At 44.7% G+C, this 23,717-nt stretch overlaps 1 protein-coding gene across 1 annotated transcript in view; it reads left to right on the top strand.

Moving 5' to 3' along the window:
* Positions 1 to 2,541: 2,541 nt before the first annotated feature.
* KATNBL1 (katanin regulatory subunit B1 like 1) overlaps positions 2,542 to 23,717 on the top strand; it is a 32,563-nt gene continuing 11,387 nt past the window's right edge. Inside the window, exons 1-2 of the mRNA XM_090033477.1 lie at positions 2,542 to 2,686; positions 21,451 to 21,578. Coding sequence (XP_089889603.1) covers positions 21,465 to 21,578 — 114 coding nt within the window. The 5' untranslated portion in view covers positions 2,542 to 2,686; positions 21,451 to 21,464. The remainder of the gene's footprint in view (positions 2,687 to 21,450; positions 21,579 to 23,717) is intronic.

The following is a 23,717-nucleotide window of genomic DNA, read 5'->3' on the forward strand; positions in this document are numbered from 1 at the left end:
TATTTGAATGTCCGTCCCTTGCTTATGAGGGCCAGATCTGGTGAACAGAATTGGTCCATGTGCCCAAGCCAATGCTATCCAGCATGTTGTCCCAGCCCCATGCAAGCTGGATCAGGTCCACTGTCCTGGCCCTGTGCACACCAGATCAGGCCTGCCACTCCAGTTCTGCATGCTGACCCAATCTGGCGCATGGGGCCCTGTCATCTGTCCTGCAGGGCTTGGAAATTTGGTGGCAGGGCAGTAGTGGCTTTGTTAATTGCCACTGCTCCCCTCTTCTTAAATTTCTGGATCTGTGGGGAGCCCCATGGACCAAATGTTTTGGCTCCATAGGCCACACCAGATCTGGCCTGTGGCCAGAGGTTGCACCACTGGGATGGAGGTTTGTTTTAAGTCTTGTTTCCCAGAAATCACAAGGTTTTAATTGGAAAAAGACTAAAAAAGGCTTTGTCTACACTAGGAAGGATTTGCTGGTATTCCATTCCTAATGAAATCATAATGATGCTTAAAAGCGGTTCGTTTCTCTGGAGGCCACTAAAATCACAGACACACACTCATTAGATGGCACAGAAGGTGTATTTGCAAATAGGGTCAGAGCAGAATCAAAAACTCAGATTACTCTGAACCCACCAAGGAATTTTGCAGGCTGTATTTATCTTTTTCCTCCTGGGCACGTGTGCAGAAACAGGAACTCTTACAGCTCACTTCCGTTTCATACAAGCATACATGTGGTTACATCACTACATACATCGCATGTATATTATAATTAACTACTTAAGTATGCAGGGCGGAGAGGTAAATATGCATCAGCTAATTAAGCATGCTCAGAGAGTACTATAGGTCACCAAGAGTTTAAACACCCCCCCTTTCAAGGACACAGTCAGTTGAATTCCAGCTTCTGTAATCTGCATGAGAAAGGCTAGGGAGAAGCTGGGGGAGAGTCTGCGATTTAGTATAAGAAAAGCTGTGGCAAGGCTGGGCAAGGAAAAAAGTCCTTGGCAGTGTTTCTTTCTTATCAGGTGCAAGATGCAAGCTGTGCATTTCTAACAATACTCCATTTCTAACAATATTCCATTTCTAACAATAATATAGATTTATGATGTGATATCAAAGCGGTACTCAACTGCTGGCCTGAAGGCCAGATCCAGCCCATGGAATCATTAGGGCTGTGCAAAACAGCACCGTTCCACTTCAACATCTCTCTCAACGTTTCGACAGAACAGTGTTTCATTTTGAGTTTTGTTTAGTTTCGAAAGCACCGTTCTGTTTCGTTTCATCAAAACAATGCAGGTGGGAGGCTGCCACTGCTGCCTGGCATCAGGGCTGGGAGCTGAGCCCAGTGAAGCAAGGCGGTGCACAGCCCCGGAGCTGCGTGCCTCCCTCTACTGGGCTCAGCACCCAGCAGCTCCCAGTCCCGTGGAGCTCATCCCAGTGGTGGGAGGTGGAGTGCAGTGCCTGCTCTCCCCGCCTCCCGCCACCAAGCTGAGCTCCATGGAGCTGGTGGAGCGGATCAGGGGGCAGCCTGGCAGTGGGAGGCAGGGAGAGCCATGGCTATGCTCCCTGCTGAGCTGAGCCACATGAGGGTGCAGAGCTAGTTAGAGGCAGCTCTGGCTCTCCCCTACCTCCCAGCACCTGGCTGCTGCTTCAAAACTCGAAATGTTTCAAAACGTTTCAGCTGGCCTTGTTTCATTTGGAAGCTGTTTTGAAGCCCTTTATTTTGTTTCAATTTCACAGTTTAGAGCTTGAAATGAGTCCAAACAGCATCAAAACGAAACAGCCGGCGAAACTTTGCACAGCCCTAGGAATCACGTCTTCTGGCCTGTCAGGTTCCCCCTGGGGGCAGAGATTTAGTGGCAGGGGAACTGTGGTAACTTTTGTGCTGATCCCGATGCCAAATGTCTGGATCCGTGACGAGCCACATGAACTGGATGGTGTGTTCCTGAGCACCAGGGACCAGGGCAGGGCAGGCCAGGCCCTGATTTGGGTGCACAGAGTTGGGCCAGGGTCAATGGGAGCACAGCTGGATCCAGCCCACGGCCTGGCCATGCCACCCACCCTGCACCACTGTGACAGCACATGCCAAGTGTCTAAACAGGATTACTTGTGTAACCAAAGGCCTTGTTTTGCTCACAGACCTGTGGCTACACTAGGACTTTTACTGGTGTAGATATGTGAGTAAACCTTTTAACAAGGAGAACGTGTAATATTGTGCGGATGGCAAGGGCATAAAGTATTACAGAGGCCACGCGGGAACTGAACCAACCGGCCTGTGAGCGCTACGGGCCGTTAGAGTAAGGGAAGGTGGGGCGGTCTCCTAACAAGCGGTTGCAGCGATTTTCCCCCCGACTCGGCTGGGCTGGGAGCGGGGCCGCAACGGCAGGGGCGGGGCGGGGGGCATAGGAGGAATACGCCGTTTCTCGCCCCGCGCTTGTGAGGCAACCAGTAGGCTCCCCGGCGCTGTGACGCCGGTGGAAAACAGGGAAGAGGAAGCACCGCGGCCGAGCGGGGTGCGGCAGGGGCGCAGTTCCCGGAGCTGCAGCCAGAGGTCGCCCTGGCCCGGCCCGGCTCAGCCCAGCATGCAGCGCGGCGCGGTTTGAATGGCGCAGGCTCGGCGGAGGGGAGGGCCACGCACAGCGCCTCTGCCTCCGCCTCGGCCCGGTCCGCAGCCGCGCGGGACCATGAGCAGTGGGTGAGTGCGGGAGTCGGGTCCGGGCTGCGGGAGCCGCCATCTCCGCCCCCCGCCTCTCCGGGCGCTGCCGGGAGGGCGCTTCATTCCCTCGGGAAAGAGACCGGCCCCTCCCCGAGGCGGTGGCGGGCTCCCGTGTTTCTAAGCCCTGCCTTGGAGCTTCCGCTCTTCAGCGCAGCCCGATGCGGCCTGGCCGCGCGGTCGCTCCCTGCCCCGGAGGCCGCGACGGCTCCCTTCTGCCTGCGCCTGCTCCTGCTCCGAGGGGACTGGAGAGGGCAGGGGCGCTCCCGGCCGCAGTGCGAGGCGCAGGCGCCCTCCTCAGAGCCGGTCGGCCGTCACCCTGCCTTGGTTGCCTCCGAGCAAAACAGCCGGGGCCAGTCTGCGCTAGCAAGTGCTTTCATGGAGCTGACAAAGGGCACCTGAGCCCGGGGAAGAGGTTCTCGCTGGGCATGCCATTGCAGTTGCCGAATGCCCAGCCCCTAGCTTCCTCATGGGGGCTTATTTGTTATGCCTCACTGGAGCGTGGGCCATGGCCTGCAAAGTCAAACTGGAAGCTTTCCTTAAGGAGGGGTCTACTGAGAGTGTAACAGTTCTTTCTTTGTGACAAATTAAAGAAAAACAGGGACGGGGTGAGGGTAATAGGTTCAAAATGAGCACACTCAATAGGGCACCGAGCAAAGCGCCCTGGACAGCGCCCGCTGGCCCTTGAACAAGCCCATGAAGCCAGTGGACGCTGCCTGGTGGCCTGGAGATGTGAATGGACGGGAGATGGGAAAGCAGCCTCACAGTACCCTGGGGTCCTGCCAGCCAGAGTCTCCTTTCTTTTCAGACAGTTGGTTTGTTTTGCATGGGCAGGAAAGTGGTTGACCAGGAGGTCCTGGGATTTGGTGGGGCTGCAGAGGGGTGTGCATAAACAAAAAGGTTTAGGGGGTCATGCAACCTTGCTGCTGAGGTTCTGGAGGAGGCAGTGAAGGAGGTGTCACCTGGTGCACTCTAGGTAGGCGTGTGCCAGGGTCTTGATCTGTTCACAAAATGGGCATGTGTCAGGGGTGTCCATAAACCACTCTGAATACAGGGTTGGAATCTGCTTTCTCAGGGTTGGAATCAAGTTAGCTTGCAAATTACTTGATCTGCTCTGTTTGCTTTCTTTGGCTCAAGCTGCTTGATTTAACTCTCCTCTTCTTCCCATCAACATACTGGTTTTAACCAGGCGGATTAAGACTCCTTAGAGACTGCAATCATCTTGCTAGTTCAAAAATAGTGAGTTAAAGATAGCTCTGTGTGCATCTGTTCTTATCATTTATTTATTTTTATTTTATAGCAGTATGGGCCTGGTAAGAGTTACCCTGTGAAATAAACAAATGGGAAATTAACAATCTGTTAAGTGCTACCACATGTTCCAAGTAAATTAACTGGGCCCAGAATAGGATAGAAAGAGGGTGTGTGTGTCCCCCTTTCTAATAGTTTAATTTTATCAAGCTTAGATGATCTTTGTAATAATCTGATGATCATCATAATAAGATGTTTAGGGGAGAAGGAAGTGTCAATAGTACCCTGATTTTAAAAGTAGTTTCTTATAAAGGCCACTCACACACCTCTGTTTTGGAGTTGGCTCTGCTGGTGTTAATCTGTCTATAACGCTTCAGTTACAGGCTTTAATTCAATTTTAAGTAATCAGTTTAGATAATTTGACTTTTCACTGTGCCTTGTTTCATTTCTCCTCAACTTGGAGAGAGTTAAGTCAGTTTTACTTAAAAGCTTCTAGTGCTTCAGTGTTTGGCTTGCAAGAGTTGTTGTCAAGTATTTAATTTGGTTTTAAAGGTGTCTGTCATTTGGTTGTAATGAAGGGAGGAGCAGTGGAAATTGTCCTGGAAATACTTCAGTTAGTCTTGCGTACGTAAGATGTCCTGGTCACAAATACCCACATGTTGGTATTAACTTCTCTGCTTCATGTAATCTCAGCTATTTTTATACTTACACTCACATACATGTGTGCGAGCACACCTCCCTGTTTCTGAATTCTCATGCTCTGCCCCTTCTCCCTATATTAAGGAATTGAGTGCTCACCCTGTTCTGCAACTTTTTTTCACTGATGGGTAAATAAGAGGAAAAGCGCCTTTTCTTGCCTGCTGCAGAGAGGAGGACACGGACCAATGGCTTGAAGTTGCAGCAAAGTAAATTTAGATAGGATATCTGGGAAAACTTCTTCATTGTGTGAATAGTGAGGCCATAGAGTAGACTGCCTAGAGAAGTTGTGAACTCTCTATCTCTGGAGGTGTTCAACAAGAGATTGGACAGCCACTGGCTGGGAAGATCTAGGTGTAGCTATGCCTGTTTTCTACCAGGGGTATTGTGTATGCTTCTGAGCTTTGATGGTTGCTTCTGCACGCTCCCCTCCACCCACCCCCCTTTTTTATGTCAAGGTGTTTTTAAGCCTCCCCAGAGACTTCAACTGGGGTGTGTTGATTCTCCTGCTTAGGAGTGAAGCTGGAGGTTCTTGGCTAGCGGGTCTTGCTCCTCTGCTCAGGGTCAGACTGCTTGTCTTATTTGGGGTCAAGAAGGAATTCTATCCTTTGGTCAGACTGGCAGACTGTGGAGGTTGCTATGGTTCTCCTGCCTTACCTGAGGCAAGTTAAGGTGTTAGGTCTATGTTGCATCAAGGATGCAGGTAGTCTTATAAAGAGACTAGATTATGGCTGTATGGGATGGTTTGGATAGGGATTATGTTGCCTCAGGCAAGAGTTGAACTAGAGGTACCTTCCAGCCCTAGTTTTCTGTGACTCAGCCTTTTGTGTGGGGCTACTTGCCCACATTAGCAGGTCTTTCATGTGGACAAGTTTGGTTCTTGCTCCCTGTCTATTAGGAAAAGCAGCAGAGGGCTCTAGCTTTTCTTTCACTTCCCTTTCCCTGCTTTTCTTGAAGAATGCATTGCATAAGTGTCATTGTTTTTCCTTGCTGCTTTCCTCTTGTCCTGGAAACCATCTGAAGCTTTTTCCATCTTGTTTTTTCTCCCCCCCTTTTTTTTTCATTCTTTTTCAAGGAAAGAGCACACAAGTAACTCATGGTTGATTCTGTTTACTGTGTTCTGCTTAAGCCACTTGTTGGTTCAGCTAAAGTGGCTTTAATATGTTTTAGCTCCTTTAAAATGTTTTGCTCCATCAACATATCATATGTGAGGGGAAAGTGAGTTTCATCTTAAATTTCCTGTACCTCTGATGTGAAGCAAGGGTATTTGCGAAATACTTCTCTTGAAGTTTTTGCCAGTTTCCTGCTACAAGCAGTCTGCTTCTGGTGTAGAGATCAGTTTAGGCTACTTGGGGGGTGGGACCCATGCCTCACGCACACCCCCACCCTGCCCCACACACTGAGGGACTGGGGTCTGGGTGTGGGGGTAGCGGGTTGGGAATAAGGGGCACTGGGTGTGGACTGGCCGTTGATGTTGAATATTGAGTCCTGGTACAAAAAAGGTTGAGAACCACTGATCTAGGGTGTGGAATGATCCAGCTTGGACCTGGCCACCTCTGCTGGCACCTGGCTGCAGTGGCATATGGACAGAGCTCCCCCCAGGTTGAAGCTCCTGGTGCCTAGCTGTGGCCAGATCTCTGAAGGCTCTGCAGCCCTTGGCCATAGGATTGCTGACTCCTGCTTTACAGACATTCATAGCAGAAAGGAGTGATTTTAATTGCCAGTTTAGTCATAATTTAAATTGGCAAATAGGCAGCTCTGCTTTAAATTACTGATTTTAATTTGTAGTTTTATTCTTCAGTTCTTTTAGTAAATAAAAGTTGATTCCCATTGGTTGATAACAATTAAGATATGTTAACTTGTACTTAAACTTGGTTTGCTTTCTGTTAAGCAGAAGAATGCATCCTCCATGCCCAAATTTACAAGTACATTTACTTGAGTTTTTAGGTCTCACTTTTTTTTTTTTTTTGTTAGACTAGTCTTGCATGGTATAGATTTTTTTTCATGGCCTTCATCAAGCTGCATTTGACTGGAAAGCAGAATTCATTGATGTTTTTCAATTTGTACCCTTCAAGTTTTAATTTATACCTTTAATCAAAACATCCTGCATTTAAAGCTAACGTATTAAACGTAGTACTGTCAACAGTTATGAGCTAGTAACTTCTAGGTGCTATAATAAGGACTGGAAGGAGCTCCAGGGTCAAGTCCAGTCCCTGCTTATGACCCGAAAGAGATTATATGACATGACTGCCTAAGTTGAACAGTCTCAAGATAGAACTTGAACATAGAATTGCTTTTGCTTTCCCAGATTCTGACAATGGTCAAACCTTTTAATTTCTACTCCTAAACTTGTTCACAGCGTGCATAATACAGTATTACATATTCATTTGTTCTGCGTCAATATTGTCTTTTAAATAGCATTTTTTCCTGGTGTTAACCCCTTAGTTGTATTTAGAAAGCAGTATTTCCTCTTGGTGTTTGAGACCTAACTTTTTTTTCTTTGTACATTCCCCTGGTCATCCTAGTAGCCCTTTTCTATACCTGTTCAAGTTTGAATTCAGCTTTCTTGAACATGAGGAACCAGCATTATATGCAGTTCTCACAGGACATCTCTCTTCAGTGTCTTGTACGATTACATTCATGCTTACCCAGCTCTACAGGATATACCTCACGTAATACATTTTAGGATTGCATTTGCCTTTATCATACCTGTGTCATTTTGGTAGGTCATAGTTATCCTGGAATTGACAGCTCCACCCTGGTGTTTTTTCTCTTCTGCCGTTTCCAGTGAGTGAGCTGCTAGTTCATAGCATGCGTTCTTTTTAGTCTCTGAGTGTATGACTATGCATGTCATAGTATCAAACATCCCATTTTTATTTTTTTATTCTTCAAGATAATCCAGTTTTTCCTTTATGATATTATTATTATTCTCTTTTGTATTGGCAATGTTTGATTAATTTGTCATTACCGAACTTTATTACTGTGCTCCTATGTCATGTACAAAGATCATTAATGAAAATATTAAATCAGACTGGTCCAAAAACTAATTCTAGAGAACTGCACTATTATATTCTCTCTAATCGAGTGCCTTCTTTAATCACTTTCTTGCCAACCTTACAGTTCTTGCAGTAATCCACATTCTTTCAACTTAATTTATTTTCCTTGTTGTGATGCAACGTATGCTTTATTGAAGCCTGGATAGATTTGATCCATTTCCCTTGTCTACAAAACAGACAGTTATTACATTAAAGAGAGACTCTGCCAGACTAATCAGCCTCTACCTTTGGTAAACCTATATCCTTCAAGATCTGAGAACTAGTAGTTCTCATCTTCACACACAAATCTTTCATTCATGCAAATAAAAATGAGCTATTTCAACTCCCAGTTGGCTTTACAGTTTAGAGTAAAATGAATTAATCAGATAAAGGAAACTATTTTTCTCTGTACCTTCCAAAGAAGCAACTGCTTTCTGAAGCTGCTTTTCTACAAAATGATTCCAGGCACTCAGCCATTGATGTCCTTCAGCTCAGTGGTTTGGCTTTCTTTAAACTTCAGCAACAAACGTATACCGTTTGAATGTTTTATTTAGTCGAAATTGTTATAATAATAACTTATAGCATATGTTTTCTTCAGTGTATGTTGTAATAATTTTACATTTTAACAAATATAAAAGAAAACTGATTTATCCACTCTGGCTCCTGTGGGCAGAGAGGACCACAGTCTTTACCAGAGCTGTGGCTTGTGGTTTCAGGAAAAACTTGCATCACTGGTAGGATGTACCAGCTTCCTTCCTTCCTTCCTTCCTTCTAATACTGCTCATCAGTGAATCATAGTGACTTGCATGGCATCTCTCTGACAAGTTGCAGTTTAAGGTAAACTACTGCCAATATGCTTGTTTTTTTTCTAGGCCAGCTAGCTTAGCCAATTAAACAACACCTTTCAATCCCAATGTCTATATAGTAGTTACCCAAGAAAAAGTGTTTTAAACACATTTGCAATAAAATGCAAGCAACCCTGTACCTAATATAACACAACTGTGATGTCCTCAAAAAATCTCTGTTGTTGCACCCCTAGCATTCAGTAAAGCTATCAAGTCAGTTGAGGAAGGGGGAGATGGAGGGAAAGCATCTCTCTCTCTTTAAGCCAAGGCAAAAGTAGTGTTTAGTGTAGTTGGTAGAGGACTGGTGTCTCAGCAGTGGAGAATAGGGTGAGATGTATGAAACTTCCTCTTCTTTCTATCTTTTATTTATTTATTTATTTATTTATTTTTAAATTCATCAGTATATGAGCTTTCAAGTTTCTCTAAGAGAATTCCAGGCTGATTTAGCAATTTTGGGGTGCGGGGGAATGTAGTTTACCTTTGTCATCCCAAACACAGTTTAGTTCAGATAGAGTAGTTAGCAGTGTTAGACTAAAGTCAGGCAGAAAGCAGGGCACAGTGACACTAATGAATTCAGAGAGGCTTAAGCTTTAAGAAGCAACAACTTGCTTTGTCAGATGGCTCAATAGGGACATTCTAGACAATATCATTAATCTACATGTAGCTATTTGAAGTAGTGATTTTGTTTGGAAAGCATTTTTTTTTATACTTGAAGAGTTAAAACAATATACATTCTCTTACAAGAATGTAGACAAACCTCTGTTTTATGGGGTGGGGGGGGTGTTGTTTTTTACACCATGCTAGCTACTGCATTTTTAAATCCCTACTCATGCTAGCAAAAGCACCAGTCTTTATGCAGTAAACCAGGACTGCCCAACTGGTGGCCCATGGGCTGCAAGGGGTTCATTTGCAGCCCCTGGACTCCCATCCCCCTGGACCAGAGACCCCAGCTGCTGCTGCCACTCTCCCCATCTCTACAGCTGCAGTAGCAGCTGGGATATCTGGTGTTCTCCCTCCTTCTGCCTTGACTTCTGCTCTTGCCCCAAAAGCAGTGGGGCATGACAAAGACTAGAATAGTGGGGAAATCTGTAGCCAGGGAGCAGAGGGTGGGGGCAACTGCATGTTGGGGTAGGGGTGTCTGGAGCCCAAACGAATGTGGCCTCTGTGTTATGCAGCCCCTGGCTGCTTAGTTTGAACAGTGGCATGTTATGCAAATAGCTTTAGATTGATATTTTATTGGATAACTGCTTATGCAGCTCTTAGGTGTTCACACCAGGATTTCCAGGCCCTGGTTGGATTTGGCCTAAGAAGATTTCAGGACCAAAAATCTGGAAATTCTGCCATGACTGCTGTGGTAACCTAGATACCCGCCCACCCCCATGCACACTTCTCCATCCTCTAGCTCAGGAGTGTTCAACCTGTGGCCTGTAAATCAGATATGGCCCCTAGTATCATGTCATCTGGCCTGTGGGGCCAAAACTGTGAGCATCACTGCCTTATCTGACTGCAGAGTTGGAAACACTGAAAGCCGTGTGCCTGCAGCTCTGGGCTAGACCTATAGGTTAACCCAGAGCTAGGGGCCTTGAGATAAGATGCACTCTGCCCAGTGTGGCCCTCTGAAATAGTCGACCAGGAATCCAGTCAGGATTGGGGAAAAGTATGAATCCATAGCATTTCAAGTGAAGTATTTTGGGTTCAGTAGGATCCACCTAGTGATATTTGTTGCTGTCTTCTGAAGAAGGGAATGTTAAGAGAAAACTTATCATACATGGGGGCTGCTTGACACAATTAGCATGAGCTGTTAAGCTGCTGATGCCTAACTGGGTACCAGACCATTTCCCCAGGGCAACAAAATAATGAAGATTATGACTGGGAACAAAGTATACAATGTAGCCAACTAGCATTGCATCTTTAAGTCTTTTCAGTTGCAGTAAGTTAAGAGATGGCCATTACCAATTAACTTGCCTGGAAGTCAGAAACTTATCCACACTGTGGAATTCATAGGTTTGGTCTTTGCTACGAAGTTTTCTGGCATAGCTATGCTGATAGAGATGTAAAGAGAGGTTTTGGTATTTTTTTTTACTTGAGTTTTAGTATGACTATAAAAGCCATCGTGATACCATAACCTGAATCTTAAGGAATATGTAAAGCTGTGACCTGACCTTGGTTACATGATTATACCTGTGTACAGGTACGGTATGGGTAGGGATCTAACTGAAATCAACTGGTCAATTTTGCATGCAAATTGCAGGGCCAGCAGTCAGTTTCATGGGTGGAACTGGTCTGTCCCCCCATCCCGTCCCCCCCCCCCCCCCAAATGACAGGCCTCCGATTGATCAAAGGGCCCCAGTGGCCCTACCCTTCACTGCTGAGTGGCTGTGAGGGGCATGAGTGTTAACTGTCTTGCTATTTCAACAGCTCTTCTCCTTTCTCCCCATGGTGGACTGCACAGCTGTGCAGCTGTGGCCATGAGAACAGCTGGATCCTGTGGCTTGAAGAAACAGCCAGCATTTTATTTTCAATAAGTTGTTGCTGGGGGGCTTTTTCATTTTTGTTTTTCCAGGAAACTTACTAAAAGCACAGAGCCCACGCTTTTTGGTGGAGCTTGCCTGAAATCATGGTTTTCACGCAATCATGATTTTGGCATGTCCCTACATATGGGCTTGTCCTTGCCCATAAAGAAATATGTTATACCAGTATTACTAACACTGTAGTGGGGGTACTTAACTCTGTCTGTATAGTTAAGTGGTATAACTAGTACACCTCTTTCATGTTGTTAGCTGACCAGGTTGTAGTTTTATACACGTTAGCATGTCTTTTAAGGGACACTGAGAGGACTTTTCAGTTGTATTAAACTAGCTTGGATTCAAAAAACACACCCTCTTAACTATCAACACAGGCCTGAGATGATACGCAGCATTCCTTACATGTATGATTCTTCCAAGGGTGCCATAGCACCTAATCCATATGCCACGAGGAAAGCAATCCTTCCTCCTTCTGGTCGGTACAGGCACCCCCAGTGTACTGCAGACAAACAGCCTCCATCCTGGCTGCCCCTGAGCAGTGTGCTCTGCTGTGCATATGCATGGACGGACATGAGTTGCACTTTTCTGCTTAGTTATTCCCCTGATGCTCCCATGCTCCTAGGGCTGGCAGGAGGTGCCATGGATGCATTTGGTTCTGGTCACCAGCATACAAGTTGCTAGAGGAGCAGCTGTGGTGTTGAGAGCCACACTTGCCTCTTCAGAGATGCACCAGGGGCTAAGGTGGGGCCAGAATAGGGGCAGAGTAGGACCTTACATGGTACCATTGGAAAACTTAAATTCCAGTTTAATTTGTTTGCCCTAAGGTTCCAAAAAGTAATAGAGGGTTGGTGTGTAACATCACAGTTGAGAACCACTGCCATATATTATCCTAGCAGGCTCAACTTGTTCTTTTCATTTCTTTTTTTATTGAGTACATTTTTTTATCAGATAAGGAAGACTTTCTTTTGCGTCCAAAACACAATTGTGATTAGAACTTAGCAAAGTAAGTATTCTTAATAGCAACTATATTCTCACCCACTGTTACTTGCAGATGTATTTTTTAGAGACTAAGGAAGCCATAAGCTGGGATGTGGAATGAATGAAGAGAATGTTACCCTGCAGCAAAGGCTAGGTCACCGGGTCCAGATCTGTGGAATCTGGTTTTGTCTTTGTAGTGTGTTTTCCTAAATGACCCTCCCCTTCCATCACAAGGCACTGCAGAAAGCAGTAATACCTTGTGGTGATTTTGTGGATTTATAGTTGGAGCCCTAGATGGCAGGCATGGGCAACAACAGTACACAAACATTGGCTCTCCTTCTATGCCCTTTGTTTCCAGTGACTCTTGAGTCTTGATTTAGACTGAACTCTCATCCCAATTCCTACTGATCTGAATCCTAAACATTGTTGTGTGAAGACTTAACTCTGATATCAGAGGTAAAGAATAGTATGGGATATATGGTTGTTGACAGGCACCTTTTAATTCTATGGCAAACTATGAGAAAACAAGATTAATTTGCATGCAAGTCTACTGTCAAAAATAGCAGGCAACTTTAAAATGATGGGAAAAGGAAGAATGCATGTTAAAATTTGTGCTTCTTCCCCACAGCCAGTGGTAAGCAATGATGCCAAAGCAAATTTATCTAGATGGTAGAAAACTTTAAGGCACACTGAAATTTACTTCAAATTCCTTTAAAAACAAAGAGAGAAAAGATTCCTATAAACAAAGGATAGAAATCTTCCCATCAGTTAACAAGACAGAGGAATATATTTCATTACTGTTTTAGTAACCATGCTTGTAATGGTAATAGCGCAAATTGTTCTGACACAAATGTAACTTTTCGACTTGTGTAAAAGCTGCTATGAGACTCATCTCAAGAAGGCAGTTGGCTAAAAGCCCATAACTTAGACTTAGGTTTGTGTTGGTGTAAAGCAAAAGATAAACATGAAAAATTCTATGCAAGATCGCAGGAGAAGACAGCGCCTTAATTACAGGTGAAAGTATGACTACAAAAGGGTGTTTCTTTGTTTTTTGTCTTGGCCACAGATGGAATAATATCAAAATAGATCAATTCAAACTGTAGTTTGGTCCATGCTCTGTCTCATTTGTCATCAGAATTCTAGTGAGCATTAACATTAATGCATTTTCCCCCATATAAACTAAAGGAGGAGTTATCATTTGTCATTTTAGCTCAGTAATAGCCTCATCAGTGTTCTTTCCACATAATTTGGTCACCTTCAGTATATGAGCATGTGGTGGGATGCATGTGCATGAGACTCATGTTTTTTATGTGATGTGCAGGGATCCTGGTTTTCTCTGTTTTAAAAATCACATTCTCTGATTAAACCCTCACAATCTGCTTTTTTCCATGATTAAAGTTGCATATTGGATCAGCACCAGTAAAAGGAAAACTAATATGATTGGTCATTGGCGCTTTTTTGGCTGCTCTAGCCATTAATGGCACCAGCAAATACTGCATGCATGCACACAGCCGCATGCATATGGCCAGGAATGCAGCCCGGCAGCTTCTTGCCCATCGCAGCTGGTAAAGCAAACTCTGGCTTGCATCAATAGATGCTTCTCAAGTAAATCTTAGGATGTCATCCTCCCACTATACTTGGCCTTGGTGAGGCTGCAGCTGGAGTACTGCATCCAATTCTGGGCTCCACAATTCAAGAAGGATGTGGAGAAGCTCAAGAGAGTCCAGAGGAGAGCCACACTCATGATCGGAGCCAGAGAATAGGCCTTATGAAGAGAGGCTGAGAGCCATGGGACTCTTGAGCCCGGAAAAGCAGAGGCTCAGGAGAGACCAGGTGGCTGCCTATAAGTGCATCAGGATCTGGAGGAACGTCTGTTCACCAGAGCACCATGAAGGATAACCAGGTCATAAACTCCAAGACTGTTTTAGGCTGGACATAAGGAAAATTTTCTTTACTGTCTAAGCCCCCAAGGCCTGGAATAGACCCCTCCAGAAGTGGTGCTGCAGGCACTTACTCTGGACCCATTTGGATACTTATCTTGCTGGGATCCTTTGATCTTGGCTGACTTCCTGCCCCTAGGGCAGGGGGCTGGACTTGATGATCTTCAAGGTCCCTTCCAGACCTAAAATTTATGAAATTCCCAGTAATCACCTCTCCAAGTGCTACTGCTGCTACACAGCTGTGGCCCAGTCCCCCTGCCAGGAAAAGGCTGGAGCAACCCCTGGCCCCAAGCCCACAGTGGGCAGATAACCCTGCACACAGATCTGGGGGTGGGGTTCATGCCTGCCATGTCTTCCCTAGGGGGTCTGTGCAGCAGCAGGGAGCCTCCCACCCTTCTGCACCCTCTGGATGAGCTGCCTGTGGCTCTGTCCCGCTCCTGGCCCTGGGATTGCATGCACAGCTAGGGCAGTGAAGCCCCTGCCCCACTCCCTCTGTCACCATGGCTTCTATCTGCTGCTCCCCATGCCCTTTTCCTCTCCCACACTCCTTCCTCCCCACAGACTTACCAGCCAGGATGCTACTCCTACTTCTCCACTATGTGAGGAAGAGCATGGGTATTGGGGAAGGCAGGGGGGGATGGGGATGGGAACAGGACATCTGCTCCCGAGACTTCTACAATTGCAGAAGTTGGCATGGAACTGCAGCAGGGCTGGACCAGCTTTGGAGGAACTTCCTCCAGCCTAACAACCAGAACCTAGCACATGAGGAAGCACCATGCTGCCATGGTAAGGTGCAGAAGCAGCTGCAGTACAGAGTTATGCCCCTCACTATTGCAGGGTGGGCAGGGGGTATCTTGCCTTGGTAGTGATAGCCATGGAGGCAGCTTATGCCCAGAGCTGGTCTGGCTTAAATGAAGCCCTGCACCCTGCTGCAATGTAGGAATCTGGGGCCTATGTCCCCCTGCTACGTCACCCTTCCCCCCCACCCCACCCCAAAAAAAAAAAAAACCCATGTAGCCTGTGGGGCCCCCCCATAGATTTCTTCGAGGGAGTTGCTTTCTACTGTTGCCTGGCTGCCACGTACATGTAAACAAGGAAAAATCCATTGCTTTCTCCTTTTAAAAAGAGAAAATCTGCATTTTTCTCTATTAAAAGAGGAAGTCCTCATTTTTCTGCAGAAAACACAGATCCCTGATGATATGCTAGTTCCAAGTAATAACATAAACAGTTGCAAAATATTTTAGTTTGAGTAATGATAGAGCTCTTAAGTGCCACAGCCATAATAACATTTTGTCAATGGTCAGGAAATGGTGCTCTGTAGATTACGTTGAGTAACATAAAAACAAAAAGCAACAGCAGCATCAATTAAATATGCATACAAGTTAAAGTGTATTAAACCTCCACAGAGATGCTGTCATTCAAAATTAAAGCAGATGTAGTCCACTGTACCTTAAGTTCTTTAATGAATGCTCTTGGGTTAAAGCATTTTATCTTATGAACACTTTTTTTGTAATATTAACATGCACCTATATTGTGAGTATAGGCCTCTAAAAACTGTTGAATGGTAACAGGCTTTAGCCACTTCCAATCTGTGCTGGATTCAGATAACTGCTTAGAAATAAGAAATATCTCATTTGTGTCAGACCACTGAACTTGTACTGAATTGTTTAACAAGGTATGTAGTCTTGCATCAATGCAACTTCCTTCGCAAGACTTAATATAACAGAGGGAAAAAAATGTATTTTAGATTAACATTAGATTTGCCCACATTCTCATACAATATGTATTTTTGTGTAAACCTGATCACTTGGTCTCGACGCTCTAAACTTGTCTAGACTAGCAAGAATTGGGACCGGTAATTCTTACATGGCTCATCCTCTCATCTGAACATGTCCCAACCCTGTCCATGCTGTCTCCTACCGTTTGATAATTGTTGGTCCCATTCATTTTGCCAGGATAAACAACGTAAGTCCTAAGTATATGATGTTGCATGAGGAATGACTGATCCTATATTAAGTGATATGGACAAATTAAAATGGTAAAAACAATACAATTAGTGGTCACTGAAACAAGTTGTAATAGTTAATTCATAGATTGTAAGGTCGGAAAGGACCTCAGAAGATTATTGGGTCCAGCCCCCTGCACCAAGTAGGAAAGATAACTGGGGGTTAGGTGACCCCAGCAAGGTGACTGTCTAGTCTCCTCTTGAAGATTTCCAGGGTAGCTGACTGCACCACCTCTGGAGGGAGCTTATTCCACAGTCTGGGCACTCTAACTATTAAAGAGTTTTCCTAATGTTGAGCCTGAATTGATCTTCCAGGAGTTTGTGGCCATCACTACTGATTTTTCCCCTTGGGTGCCCTTGTGAACAGTTGTTCACCGAGCCTTTGATGTACTTCTCTAATGTAGCGGTAAGCTGCTACCAAGTCACCTCTCAGCCTTCTCTTTTTCAGGCTGAAGAGCGCCAGGTCCCTCAGCCTTTCCTCATATGGCTTGCCATGCAAGTCTCTGATCATGTAGGTGGCTCTTCTTTGGAGTCTCTCAAGCTTGTCCATGTCCCTGTTAAAGTGTGGTGCCCAGAACCGGATGCAGTACTCCAGCTGTAGTCTCACCAGGGCTGAGTAGAGTGGAAGAATTATCTCCTTGGCTTTGCTGGAGATGCATCAATTGATGCATGCCAGGGTATTATTTGCCCTACTGGCTACAGCTTTGTGCTGCAGGCTCATATTCATACTGTGGTCTATTATTACCCCCAGGTCCCTTTCATTCGTGGTGCTAGTCAGTTTGGTGCTGCCAAGACTGTAGGTGTGTTGGGGGTTGCTCTTCCTGAGGTGGAGTACTTTACATTTCTCGACGTTGAACTTCACCAGGTTCCGATCCATCCAACTTGCTAGCCTGTCCAGGTCTGCCTGTATCTGTAGCCTATCTTCAAGTGTGACCACGCTACCCCATAACTTGGTGTCGTCTGCAAACTTGGCCAGTGAGCTCTTCATCCCCAGATCCAAATCGTTAATAAAGATGTTGAAAAGTACTGGACCAAGTGCTGCCCACTTCTCGCCAGGATGATACAGATCAGTTCACTATGACTCTCTGGGTCCTATCCTGCAGCTAGTTTCTCATCCACCTAACTGTCTCGGAGTTAAGCCCACAACCCTCCAGTTTTCTAGTGAGGACATTATGGGATACCAGATAAAAGGCCTTTTGGAAGTCTAGGTATACAATGTTAACCTGCTCTCTTGTGTCCAGGTGGCAAGTTGCCTTAACCTAATCTGCTGTGACTGGGTAAGACCTGCCCGTGATAAAAGCCATGCTGGCTGTCATTCAGAATCTTACCTGCTGCAAGCTTATTACAGATAGATTCTTTGATGAACTTTTCTAAGATTTTCCCTATGATGGAAGTTCGGCTGATTGGCCTATAGTTAGCCGGATCCTCACTCCTGCCCTTCTTGTGTATGGGCACAACGCTGGCCCTCTTCCAGTCCTCAGGGACTTCTCCAGAGTGCCATGAGTTGTGGAAGAGTTTCACCATGGGTTCCACAGTGACTTTGGCCAGTTCCTTCAGCACTCTTGAATGAAGATCATCCAGTTCTGCTGACTTTGTATATATCTGATTTTTTAAATTGGTCATGCACCAATTCTATGGCAATAGTAGGAAGGTGATTATTGCTATTGTGTTCATGTTCTACTCTGTGGTGTAATTTTTTTCCCCCCACCACCACCACCACCGCTTTGGTCCAGTGAAGGGCTGAGGTGAGGTAGTCATTCAGGACTTCTGGGTATCAGTAACTAGTTCTTCCAAGTTGTTGAGCAATGACCTCAGACTCCCATTTGTTTTTTTTTTCTCCTGTTCCTTACGTGCCTAAAGAAGGACTTATTGTTGTCCTTGATTCCTGTTGCTAATCTAAATTCAATTGCTGCTTTAGCCTATCTTATCAGTTCCCTGCAAATGCAGGCTGTCATTGAATAGTCCTCCTTGGGGTCTGCCCTGAGTTTTTCCACTGTTTATAAGCTTCTTTCTTTTTTAAGAGGACTGTGATTTCCCTCTTTAGTCGAGAGCTTCCCAGCCCTTCTCTGCATGGGAATGGACTTCCTTTATACTTCAAGGATCGTGTCCTTTAAGGAACAACCACTCTTTTTGTGCACACATTTCACCTTCAGTCCCCAGTCCTGCAGCACATGCCCTACTAGTGACCTAAGTTGGTTAAAATTTGCATTTTTTTAAGTCCAAGACTTTGATCCTGTTATCTGATTCGTCTGCCTTATGTAGGACAGTGAACGTGATGGTTTCATGGTCACGGTTACCCAGAGTTCCCTCTATATTCAAGTTGGTCACTTTTGGCCAGGACCAAGTCTAACAGAGTGTCACCTCGGGTTGGCCCATGTACCCCGAGTCAGGAAGAGCTCCTCAACACGGGTCAGGAAGGATTGCAACCAATCTAACTTGGCTGAGTTTTTTCCTCCCAGGAGATATCTGGATAGTTAAAATTGCCCATGAGAACCATGTCACAGGCACGTGTGGCCTCAGTCAACTCTCGGGTGAACTCCAGATCGAGTTCCTCCCCCGGGTTTGGTGGTCTATAGCATACACCTACAGCTGCGTGTCTCTTGCTGCGCACCCTTCCAACTTAACCCAGAGGATTTCAAGCTGTCCATATTTAGAGCCAATATCGGCCTCCAAGCATGTATACTGCTCTTTCACACTTCCACTTTTCTTCCCCACCCGGTTGCTTCTATGCAGGGTGTAGCCCTCTATAGCTACACTCCAGTCATGTTAGGAGTCCCGCCAAGTCTCCGTAATCCCTACTACATCATAACCCTCCTACTCTCCAGTAGGCATTATCTCAGCCTGCTTGTTCCCTATGTTCCTGGCATTAGTACATAGGCACCTGAGTCATCCTACTGAGGGCCCGTCTTCCTGCCCCACTGATGGGAAAACTATTCCCTCGGCTCCCACAAAAGTGGCTCTCCCAGTGTCCCTAGCTACAGGGCTTATTTGTATGTTGGTCCCTGGACACGTTTGAATTTGTGTATCCCTGTCCCCCAGGGATTTTGGTTTAAAGCTCTGTCCAGAAGATCAGCCATCCTGGCCATGAACAGGGACTACTTACTTGCCTTTCCTTGTGAGGTGGATGCCATTCCTTCCCAGGAGTCTCCTCTCCCTGAATTAGAGCATCATTTTTGTTTGAGTAGTCAGAGGGGCTGTGTTAACTGCAGAATTATTTCAAATTATAATTTGAGTACTAGTCTGTATTGTACTCCCTATATACATACAAACTTTCAACTTGAAGAGGTCTGTCTGAGGCACAATATTTGGCTTGAGAGAACTGGCATTTGAATCACTGCCTGTAAGATGACAAAACTTTGCATAATGCGTTATGCTATACAGTCTTGAAACTGGAGGCCTTTTAAAAATGATATTGAGAATATAGATGTAGATCTATATCTATCTGTAGATAGATATATCCAGTGCTATATGCTGTTAGAACTGAAACACAAATTTGGAAGGCATTTTCTGGAGCATGTTATTAACCGAACTTAGTAGTTCCTGTGTAATACTTGGGACACCTTGCCCTATTCTGTAAGCAATAAAAGAAATTGACCATTAAATATAAATTGGCTGAGAATATTTGCCAAACTGTCATGGTATGTGTTGGTGTAAAAGACCTACAAACATCAGATTTGTGTTGAAATCCCATGTAATCAATTCCTGGGAAACTGAAGGGCGGTTGAGATCTAGCATAGTGAATTTTGGTAGTGAAAAATAAATTATTACTTGTTAGTGTTTCAAAAATTTATGTTCAACTGGTGCAGAAGCAGAAATTATTCAGTAATACTAAACTGCACTGCTGGATGAGTTGTCCTTTTGGCAAGAAATATAAAATGATTATTCTTAATGTACCTAAAACAGTGGTGGGCAAAATGTGGACCAGAGGCTGGATGCAGCCTGCCAGGCCATTCTATCCGGCCTGCGGGGCCCCTAAAAAGTTAGAAAATTTAATATTTATCTGCCCCTGGCTGCCTGTCATGTGGCCCTCGATGGCTTGCCAAAACTCAGTAAGTGGTCCTCCACTGAAAATAATTGCCCACCCTGACCTAAAACCTCTCTTAAAAATCACAAAATGTCTAAATAAAACCTGAAAGAAAATAGTAAGATCAGTCGCGCTCCACTGGTCACTTGATATATACCAATTTCAAATGTCTTCAGAGCATGCACTTTCCTTGGGGAGCAGCAGTTACTGATCGTTTTTCATCTGACTAATAAAGATTAATGTTATCTTCACTGAAGTCTGGTACTTGATGTAACATAAGGAGAATCAACAAGAACATCTGTATTTGCTAATATATTATGAGTATTAAAGTGCAGTGGAGGAGCTGAGAAAAGCAGCTGCTGATTTACATCTTGTGGATACAGTAAACAATGTAAATTAAGAGCTATGGGACTTAAGTATGTATTCTGTAAAAATAAATAAATAGTTACATGCTGGCCAATTAGTGATTTTTAAGTCTCATGATGTTGAAGGTGATCTGCAACATAGGTTTATGTACTCTTTACATATGGGTTATGGACATGGGTTTATGTACTCTTGTTCTTAAGAAATATCTATTCTCTCACCAGCTAGGTACAGACTATAAAAAAGCCTGAGGCTTGATTCAGTCTCTGCAAGTTGGTCTAAGCTGCACGAAGTAAATTGAAACATTAGTAAACAGACATTTATCTTTGAGTCAGGCAATGCAGCCACATGCATGCAGTGGCTGAGGTCAGAAGCTGGGGGGAGCGGGCACTAGAGCACACCTTTTGGCTGTGTGTTCACTTCCTCTTCTGCCCCTGAGGTCTCTGGGATTTGGAGTCCAAAATTACAACAGCAGGAATCTGCAGGGTTGCTCATCACTATTTCTTCCTGCTTCCAGGTGCCTCCTAGGATTTGTAGTCCACATTTGCTGCCAGCAGTAAATTTGAGCTGGGGAAGGGGTGTTCAGGCTCCCACCTCCTTCCCCTTTGTCAGCCAGCCTTCACTGCTCCAGCTAGGGAGCAGAGTGGTGGAACCAGCCCTGTTCTCTGGAGCAGACAGAGCTGGAAAGCAGCCTGGGATGCTGGGGGACTGTGATTTAACTTGAACCAGGAAGGGGTCTAGGACAGAAGTTTCATAAACTGGTTTGAGCTCAATCAGTTAAGTCTGATGCTGCATTCAGCCAGGTTTTATCTTAAACCAGTTCCAGCCATTTTGGAACTGGTTTATGTGCACTGAACTTCTGTTGTGTTACAGGTTTAAACCAGTTTCTGATCACTTACACTGGTTTATGTGTAATGTCTGTCCCTAGCCACCTTGTCTTAGGTATACTTCTGTTTTTGACGGTTTCCTTTTTCAGTCCTAGATATAGTAATACCAAAAGTTGGAAATAGTTGCTGATTTTTTTTTTTCTCATTTGAAATTTTGAGGAAAAGATATATTTTCTTACCATGTTATTGTCTTAATGTAGGTATCTAAGAGATTATGGCTTCTGAAGCCCACAATGATAGAAAACGAAACCTGTTGCATATTGAAGGTTGTCCCATTGATCTCCCCAGAAAAAGGATCTCTTATTCCCCTAATAAGAACATGAAGAAGGTAAGTGCTATCTTTTATTAATTTCCTCACACAAATTAACTATTTATAAAAGTAAGGGATTAACCTGTTTATCTCAAAATGCACTGTAAATCTTGTTCTTGATACAAAAGCATGTTTGTCCCCAAGTATTTTTTTCTATTTTAACATCAAGAGAAATCTCAGCTCTGTGCACCTTGACATCAGTGAAATGTATATCCTGATTTTTTACATTTGCTAAATGGCCACAGCTCTTATTACAATCAATGAGTGCTACAGTAAATCCCAAGCCAAACATAGTGGCCAACAAGCAAGAAATTGCTACAAAATTTACATCTTCCATTCTCAGAAACTTTAAGCTCCCAACTCACCTCTGTCTCCCCAGATGCCTGTGAACATAACTGCCATAGCCAGTGAACAGGCTGGTGTGTTCAATGTCTTAGACATCAGTAGGTTGCGTGTGTAAATAACAGACTGCTATTGGGCTAAAGAATTGCTACCATCTCTCTCTTTTTTTTTTTTTTTTCCTCCCTGCAAACCCTCCCTCCCTGGGGGAGAGCTGAGGCTCATCTTGACCACCCAAAAGGACCTCTGTAGCAATAACCAGGGATATCCAGCAATATCCAGGAACGACCAATCTGAAAGCATCTGAGACTTTTAAATGGCCCCCCAGTCACCAACTTTGGTTGCAGATCATGTACAGGCATACCTTGGAGATATTGCGGGTTTGGTTCCAGACCACCGCAATAAAGCGAGTCACACGAATTTTTTAGTTTCCCACTGCATATAAAAGTTATGTTTACACTATACTGTAGTCTATTAAATGTGCAATAGCATTATGTTTAAAAAACAATGTACATACCTTAATTAAAAAATACTTTATTGCTAAAAAACGCTAACCATCATCTGAGCCGAATGGTGCCGATAGACTTGCTCGACACAGGGTTGCCACAAACCTTCAATTTGTAAAAGCGCAATGTCTGCGAAGCGCAATAAAGTGAAGCGCAATAAAATGAGGTATGCCTGTATGTGCACGCTTAACTGAGATGAGCAGCTAGAAGATATAGCTGAAATTCTCCCAACTCACCACAGTACATTTTAGTTTTGAACAGTTTGTTTTTATTCCTGTTTATTGCTTCACTCAGAGATGAGAAATTCTTTATGCTCAGCTGTAGGGAGATGTAGAGTATGCTGATATTTATTTACCCTGGAGCTCCTCACTAGTTCACTAAATATCTTTCACATCAAATAAAGTAATGATATCTCTAGTACCCCTCTAGAATCGTTGGCAGTGTGGTTACTAATACTTCATGCAGTTACCAGCATTTCCATTGTCAATTTGAAAGCGAGGAACGAATCCAGTTGAGGACAATGCTTATTCAGAATCTCAAGGGATTGTAAATGATCCACAATTTTCTAAGCAGCTACTAAGTCTAAAAACAAGATCTAATATCAGCATGGATGCTAGGTCTTTAATAGGCTTCCAAGGCCGCGTCCAATTTAGTGCAACTGTGCAGCATATGGTGCTGCAGATGTGTCTGTGGCACCACATACTGTACAGTCAGTTGGTAGGAGCAGTCAAGGGAGCAGCATGAAGGGCTTTTTGATCTCTGGATATCCAGGGGTCAAAAAAACCTGCAGAAAAAAAGCGGAGTGGTGTACATGTCAGCAGCATGCAGCACCCAAAGCCAGAGCATGGTTGGCCAGAGCCACACTCTGCTACCGGCCAGGTTCCGTGTGGCAGGATTATCACTGCTGTTGCAGCCCCGGGATGCCCCCAGAATCCCAGGTAAGGCTGCTGGGACCAGCCCAGTGCTGGCCCCAACCTCTCCTACACCACCTGGGTAGCTTGTTGCACACCAGAGCACACATGGCACAGGCATTCACTAGTGGCACAAGGTGCATTGCTGCTAGCTGTCCCTGAGGAACCAAGTATGCACAGACGTCTAAATACAGCTCAAAAGGCTATTGACAAATGCTACCATGTATAATTCCTGGATTAATACAGCAAAGTGATTTCCATCATAAAAAGATTAGACAGCCTCATGGTCATACAGTCTGGATGTTTATTGCATTTACAGGTGCAGATGGGTTTGTCCAAATTCACTATGTTCTTTTCTTTAATCTGTCAAGCAACCTGCAGTACATCTCCATCTGAAGGGA

The sequence above is a fragment of the Crocodylus siamensis genome, chromosome 2 (genome assembly GCF_052110815.1).
Source record: "Crocodylus siamensis isolate JL-2025a chromosome 2, ASM5211081v1, whole genome shotgun sequence".
Taxonomy (NCBI): domain Eukaryota; kingdom Metazoa; phylum Chordata; order Crocodylia; family Crocodylidae; genus Crocodylus; species Crocodylus siamensis.